The 7,785-nt window shown below is 40.8% G+C and overlaps 1 protein-coding gene across 1 annotated transcript; it reads right to left on the bottom strand.

Moving 5' to 3' along the window:
- Nucleotides 1-3,027: 3,027 nt before the first annotated feature.
- LOC117130398 lies at nucleotides 3,028-6,255 on the bottom strand. Its single transcript, XM_033283276.1, has 2 exons — nucleotides 3,949-6,255; nucleotides 3,028-3,891 (listed from the first exon to the last, which is right to left on the bottom strand). The coding sequence occupies exon 1, from the start codon at nucleotides 5,657-5,659 to the stop codon at nucleotides 4,400-4,402; it is 1,260 nt and encodes a 419-aa protein (XP_033139167.1). The 5' UTR covers nucleotides 5,660-6,255; the 3' UTR covers nucleotides 3,028-3,891; nucleotides 3,949-4,399.
- Nucleotides 6,256-7,785: the final 1,530 nt, after the last annotated feature.

Here is a 7,785-nt window from a genome sequence, read left to right as displayed (position 1 = left end):
AACCTTCCTATTCTTTTGTTTTATCTATAAGGAAATCCCTCTTGACTACTACTAACATTGCACCCGGAGTATCCGAGTGAACTTGTCAATCTTTACAGAATATCAAGATGTTTTTTTCCAGAAGATAGTCCCCATGGACTACCACCAGTGCGAGGGATTGAGCACCAAATTGATTTTGTGCCCGGTTCTACACTTCCCAAGGCCAGCATACAGAACCAATCCGGTGGAGACCAAAGAACTACAAAGGCAAGTGGAGGAACTGATGGAGAAAGGGCATATCCGAGAGAGCATGAGTCCTTGTGCTGTTCCAGTGCTACTTGTGCCCAAGAAAGATGGGAGCTGGCGCATGTGTGTTGATTGCAGAGCCATCAACAATATCACTGTAAAGTATCGCCATCCTATTCCTAGATTAGATGATATGCTTGATGAATTGCATGGTTCTTGTATATTCTCTAAGATTGATTTGAAAAGTGGATACCATCAGATTAGGATGGATTAGGATTGAAAGAAGAGATGAAGGGAAAACTGCATTCAAAACTAAACACATGGTCATATGAGTGGTTAGTCATGCCATTTGGATTAACCAATGCACCTAGTACATTCATGAGATTAATGAATCATGTTCTTAGATCATTCATTGGCATATTTGTTGTGGTATACTTTGATGACATCCTTGTATACAGTAAGAGCTTTAATGATCATATAGAACATCTAGAGCTGTTCTTATGTGCTTAGAAAGGAATCTCTTTTTTGCTAACTTAAGAAGTGTACTTTTGGAACGGATCACTTGGTCTTTTTAGGCTTTATTGTGGGTGCAGATGGGGTTTAAGTTGATCCGGAGAAAGTAAGAGCTATACGAGAATGGCCAATTCCTAAGACAGTGAGTGAAGTGAGGAGCTTCCATGGACTTGCTGGTTTCTATAGGCGCTTGTGAAAGACTTCAGCACTATAGCATCTCCCTTGACTGAAGTAATCAAGAAAGAAGTCGGATTCAGTGGGGGAGAAGCACAAAGACTTGCCTTTCAATGCCTAAAAGAGAAGCTTACTAATGCCCCTCTTCTTATACTTCCTGATTTTAATAAAACGTTTTGAAATAGAATGTGATGCTTCAGGAATTGGAATTGGTGCTGTATTGATGCAGGAGAAGAGACCCTTGCATACTTCAGTGAGAAGCTTGGAGGAGCTACCCTCAACTATGCAACTTATGATAAAGAACTATATGCCTTGGTGAGAGCCTTGCAGACTTGGCAACACTACCTCTGGCCTAAAGAGTTCGTCATACACACAGATCATGAGTCTCTCAAATACCTCAAAGGACAGCACAAACTCAGCAAGACACGCAAGGTGGGTTGAGTTCATTGAGACATTTCTTATGTCATCAAGTATAAACAAGGTAAGGAAAACATAGTTGCTGATGCACTATCCAGAAGGTATGTTCTCTTGAACACTCTTGATGCTAAGCTATTAGGATTTGAGCAGATTAAAGGAATGTATGAGAATGATCCTGATTTTAAAGAAGCTTACAACTCTTGTGAGAAATTTGCTGAGGGACACTACTTTAGGCATGATGGTTTTCTTTTCTATGATAATCGATTGTGTGTGCCTAACTGTTCTTTAAGAGACTTGTTTGTTAGGGAATCTCATGGAGGAAGTCTCATGGGTCACTTTGGTATTGCAAAGACTCTTAAAACTTTGCAGGATCATTTCTTTTGGCCTCGGATGAAAAGAGATGTGAGAAACTATGTGAGAGATGTGCAACTTGCAAACAAGCTAAGTCTAAGGTTCAGTCTCACGGTTTGTATACTCCTCTCCCTATACCTTATCATCCTTGGAATGACATATCTATGGATTTCATTGTTGGCTTGCCTAGAACTAGGACTGGAAAGGATTCTATCTTTGTGGTTGTGGATAGGTTCTCAAAGATGGCACATTTCATAGCTTGTCACAAAACTGATGATGCATTGCATGTTGCTAACTTGTTCTTTAAAGAGATTGTGCGCATACATGGCATGCCTAAGACTATTGTTTCTGATAGAGATACTAAGTTTCTTAGTTATTTTTGGAAGACTCTTTGGTCTAAGCTAGGTACTAAACTCTTGTTTTCTACTACCTGTCATCCACAAACTGATGGACAAACTGAAGTAGTTAATAGGACTCTTGGAACACTCTTGCGTGCATTCATAAAGAAAAACTTGAAATCATGGGAAGACTATTTGCCTCATTGTGAATTTGCATATAATCATGCTGTGCATTCTACTTCTAAGTTTTCTCCTTTTGAGATAGTGATGAGATCCTAGGATGATGCTCTGGAACAGATGGGATAATCCTTGCAGAAACGAATCAAAAGACTCAAGCTTCTCAAGGTATGTGGATCGAATGGTGACACAAGAGGCTGCGGAAAGGCTCCTTGATACTCCTAGGCAATAGATCGGATATGACACACCAAACTAGAGCCCTTAGTCTCTGGATATTACACACCAGAAGTTGGATATTACACACCAACACTCAATCAACTCGACAAGCAAGAAGAAAAGAGAAAACAAAGGTTTTTGATAAAAAGATCGATACTAATACAAGGGCCACGACCAGAATATAAAGGAGAGCCTTGTACATGCACAAGGTCTCGAAAATACAAGGAAATAAGACAAAGGCTCCCTTGGAAACACAACAAAGACTAGAGTTTTTCGAAAACTAAATAACATAAAAGCATAGCTTAAAATATAAGATAAGGTCTTCATGTGGACAGACCAAGATCAATCATCTAGGAGATAGGAGAAGTAGACTTGTGGCCTCGTTAAAAACCTTCCTTTGGAAAACCCAGTGGGACAAAACCAAAGGTTAGGAAAAGAGCACACACAAGCTACTTGCCTAGATGATTATCAGCTTGAAGGTGGAGTAGCTTGAATGATGGTTAAGGTGTCTTGGATGATCAAGCTTCGGCCAAGACTAATGTATTCTTCTTGTTTCCAAATGTTCTTCAAGGTTGCATCCTCAGCTACAAGCTCTTCAGGTTCAGGTTCATGCTTCCAGTCCTTGGTGCTTTCCATGATCATATCATCCCCTCCCACTTCAAAAAGATTTGTCCTCAAATCTGTGTTACCTTGCAAGCCTCTTTGATAGGCATTGTTGCTGACTGGTTCTATTATATAGAAGGGACTGATCCATTTGGCTCTCCTTACTCCTGAGGCATTACTTAAACCTGATACATTGAAACAAGATAAGTGAACACAATAAGCAAAAACATCATAGAGTAAGAGTATTATCCCAAAGTTGTATTTTATCGGTTTTGGCTTGTATGCTGCATCTGGAGGTGCTTCTTTGATGAGGATGAAGCAAGTGACGTCATGATGTCTCTCCTGGCTTAGATCAGGCGGCTTGAAACATTTGTCTTCCTCACGCTTGTTCTTTCTCTTTGCATTCTTCAAAGCTTCCATATAATCTGCACATGACTCTTTTGGCAAAACAAGTGCATCATATCTGTGTAATCAATAAAAGAACTCTTGAAAACATGATTAGTTACCTTAGCATGCTCACCTGGTCGCCATAGATAGGATTGAGATGTTCTACACTCAGAAAAGTTCAGACAAAGCAAACACAGAATCACCCGTCTTGTAGAACCCATAACTCTTTCATTTGAGAAGCTTTGGACATGATTCCAGTTCGACGTGAGACCCTGATGAGTGTAGTTTCCATTGCAGTTGAGTTTGTTGCTTAATTCCTTCTGGTTGCTGAGATATGATCCTCGGACTGCTCCTATGTCAGAGTTGGCGGCTAGACAGCTTCCAAGATTTGATTGTTGCATCTCCAACTTAGCCAAGGATCCATTCTTGATACTCTGATCATTACTATAGCCTCTCCTTTCGAAAAGTATAGCACTCAAAACTGTTTGACCTGTACCAATAGAAAGCAAATCAGGTTTCATGCGTTTCTTTGAATCTAGATAATTACCTCGGGCTGATTTATTTGGAGATTGATGTAGACTGAGTCCATCTGGTGGTTTCTCCTTGTTTTGAGAAGAAAACATGAGTTTTCCTCCTACTCCAGTAATCACTTCACCATTTACTCTAATGAAATCTCCATCTCCACTCTTGATTTGACAATCTCTGAAATGGTATTGAAGCTTCTGCAAATCTGGTGGCTTCCACACCTTGACATGATCAAGAAGCAAGGCATTTTGATCAGCTTCCAACTCCTTATTACCCAAGCTGGTTCTAGCACGAGCAGAGCGCTCTCCAAGGATGATAAGTGTGCTGTCATATGCTCCAGGTTTCCACAAGTAGATCTGTAACCTTCCAGCCCAATCTGATATAAGCAGCTCACAGAATTTGGCTAAACCGATATGTTTTGCGGAATTGACAATATCTTGATGATCAGGTGGCCATTTGCTGCGTTTTCCGGTTTATTGGATCCAGGAAAGAGTGGGTAACATTCTCCAATTGGTTTCGTAGTGAAACTCTTGCTGAGCTGAGACGTGCATCCCTTTAGCTTCAGAGGGTAAAAGATCACCAAAAACAATTGTTGTTGCTGCCGATTTCTTCTCAATCACTAAGGGATTGTTCCTGTGATTCCACAACTCTCCTCCAGGCTCAAATACAACATGTTCCATGCCCAGTTCGTGTCTTGAAAGCTCTACTGCTCTGGTCTTGTTCCAGACAAAGGGATTGAACAGAAAAATACCCAAGAATGTCTTTTGGAAATCACACGGGTCAAAGACAATCAGTTGTCTCTTTTTGCAAGCTGTCTGTGGTTCCCTGGGTGTCTCTTCTGGTACTATGGCTTGTTTGAAAGGAACCATGACGTTCTGAACAGGCTGCTCATCTTTCTGAATGGCAGCTGATGATTCTTTGGCTTGATCTCCTTGAATAGTTGTAGCTGATACCGGCTCTGCTGAATTGAGTTCTGAGACTGAAGTGATTAACTCCTGGTTCTGTTCTTCTAAGGATGGATGTGTAGTGTGGGTCTCCCTGAATTGTTTCTCCACATCCATAATCACTTGAGACAGCTTCTTTATGTCCTCCTCACAGAACCAGCTCGTTGTCTTGCTAGGTAAACCAATAACACCGGTTGATCTTGATCTGATCCTGCCTTGTTGTTCCTGGACTGAGTTTGCAGAGCATGGCTTTGTTTCAGACTGTTTTCGAAGCACTTCCTTGTGGTACTGTCTTGGAACATACTTATGACGCATCAAAGCCCTTAATTTAAGCCAGGTTGCAACAGGTTCTTTTCCATAGTGTCTCCTAGACGACACCAGTTGCTTCCACCAGCTTGAAGCATAACCACAAAACTCAGCAGTGGCTAGTTGAACCTTCTTTACTTCAGCATAGCTTTGATAGTCGAAAATCAACTCCATCTTCTCTTCCCATTCCACATATGCAGCAGGATCAGCGTTGCCATGGAAAGGAGGGATTTTTAGCTTTTGATCAGCAAATTTATCTCTGTGACTGCCTCTGCCTTCATGCTCACGTCTTTGTCTCCTCTCGCTGCGCCTAGACTCATGGTTCTGACCAGTAGCTCGTGGGCATTCCTGTCTAACCTCCTGTCGAAGCTCTTCCATCTTAGCCTTCATCATCTTGCCCATGGTTTGATTTAGATGATTGGTCATGGATTTAATCAATAGCTTTTCTTCCTTGGTGAATTCTCCTTTTTGATCTCCTGCCATGGTACCTGATTCAAGAGAAAGACTAAGGCAGTAAGTAGTTCCAACAAATCAGATCACAAAAATATTGGATTTAGACAACAATCAGACAGATCAGATCGTGAACACAAATCAAAAACAATCAGATTGATAATCAGGAACAGTTTGATAATCAGAAACAAACACCAACGCAATATGATCGATCAATTCTTAAACAGAGACAGATTAAATTCGAAATCTAATCAACCAAACAAGATAGATTATATTTAAAGCAATAAGAACAGATCGGAATCACACAAATCCAAAACAGAAACAGATCAAGCAAATCGATTACTTCTGCAACAAGAATGTGAAAAGTTTTTATCAGAAACGAGATCAACAAGCTTGAATCTATTAAAACTCAACAACACAATCATAGATCAATCAAAACTAGTGAGAAAAAGAATAGATCGACAGGTTTTTAGCAAACACAAACGGATTTATCAGATTTAAACGCTAAGAACACAGATCAGATCAAACTCGACAGAATATGAACAGATCCAAACGAAAATCAGAGAGAAAAATCGAACACTTCCCTTCCAGAGTTGCTCTGATACCACTTGATGAGATCCTAGGATGATGCTCTGGAACAGATGGGATAATCATTGCAGAAACGAATCAAAAGACTCAAGCTTCTCAAGGTATGTGGATCGAATGGTGACACAAGAGGCTGCGGAAAGGCTCCTTGATACTCCTAGGCAATAGATCGGATATGACACACCAAACTAGAGCCCTTAGTCTCTGGATATTACACACCAGAAGTTGGATATTACACACCAACACTCAATCAACTCGACAAGCAAGAAGAAAAGAGAAAACAAAGGTTTTTGATAAATAGATCGATACTGATACAAGGGGCCACGACCAGAATATAAAGGAGAAGCCTTGTACATGCACAAGGTCTCGAAAATACAAGGGAAATAAAGACAAAGGCTCCCTTGGAAACACAACAAAGACTAGAGTTTTTTTTCGAAAACTAAATAACATAAAAGCATAGCTTAAAATATAAGATAAGGTCTTCATGTGGACAGACCAAGATCAATCATCTAGGAGATAGGAGAAGTAGACTTGTGGCCTCGTTAAAAACCTTCCTTTGGAAAACCCAGTGGGACAAAACCAAAGGTTAGGAAAAGAGCACACACAAGCTACTTGCCTAGATGATTATCAGCTTGAAGGTGGAGTAGCTTGAATGATGGTTAAGGTGTCTTGGATGATCAAGCTTCGGCCAAGACTAATGTATTCTTCTTGTTTCCAAATGTTCTTCAAGGTTGCATCCTCAGCTACAAGCTCTTCAGGTTCAGGTTCATGCTTCCAGTCCTTGGTGCTTTCCATGATCATATCAGATAGTTTATGGGTTCAATCCCAACTCTCCTTTAGATTTAATTCCTTTACCTGAGTGTGAAAGGGTCAGCGTTGATGGCAAAAAGAAGGCAGAGATGGTGAAACAACTCCACGAGCAGGCTAGGCTCAACATTGAGGCAACAACCAAACAGTATGTTAAGCATGCTAACAAAGGAAGGCGTGAGATGGTCTTTGAAGTGGGTGATCAGGTTTGGATTCACCTAAGGAAAGAGAGGTTTCCCAATGAAAGGAAGTCCAAGCTGATGCCGCGGATTGATGGACCTTTTAAGGTCATAAGGAAGATCAGCAACAATGCCTACAAACTGGATTTGCAAGGTAAGTATGATGTGAGTAATAGCTTCAATGTTACTGACTTGATCCCTTTTATTGCAGATGAGCCAGATTTGAGGACAAATCCTTTTCAAGTGGGAGGGGATGATATGATCATGGACCAGCTAGTTGATAAAGATGAAGAAGGAGAGACTGAAGATACACTAGCTGAAGAGGAAGCTGTCCTAGCCATTCCCACAGGTCCTATCACTCGTGCAATGACAAGGAGACTCAAGGAAGCCGTTGGAAACATACTGAAGATCTCTAAGAAGCAAGAAGACTGTCTTGGTAGAAGCTTGAGCCACCAAGACACACTCATCACCATTCATGTGATCTTACCATCAAGCTGATCATCATCTAGGCAAGTGGCTTGGTATACTCTTTTTCCCTTGATTAGTTTTGTCCCACTGGGTTTTCTAATCAAGGTTTTTAATGAGGTA

The sequence above is a fragment of the Brassica rapa genome, unplaced genomic scaffold (genome assembly GCF_000309985.2).
Source record: "Brassica rapa cultivar Chiifu-401-42 unplaced genomic scaffold, CAAS_Brap_v3.01 Scaffold0445, whole genome shotgun sequence".
NCBI classification, from domain to species: Eukaryota; Viridiplantae; Streptophyta; class Magnoliopsida; order Brassicales; family Brassicaceae; genus Brassica; species Brassica rapa.
Note: the sequence above shows the minus strand (reverse complement) of the source record. Positions and strands in the feature narration are given on the sequence as shown.

Coding starts and splice junctions, on each gene's coding strand:
- LOC117130398 (XM_033283276.1), bottom strand. CDS start 5,659: ATGGCAGGAGATCAAAAAGGAGAATTCACCAAGGAAGAAAAGCTATTG.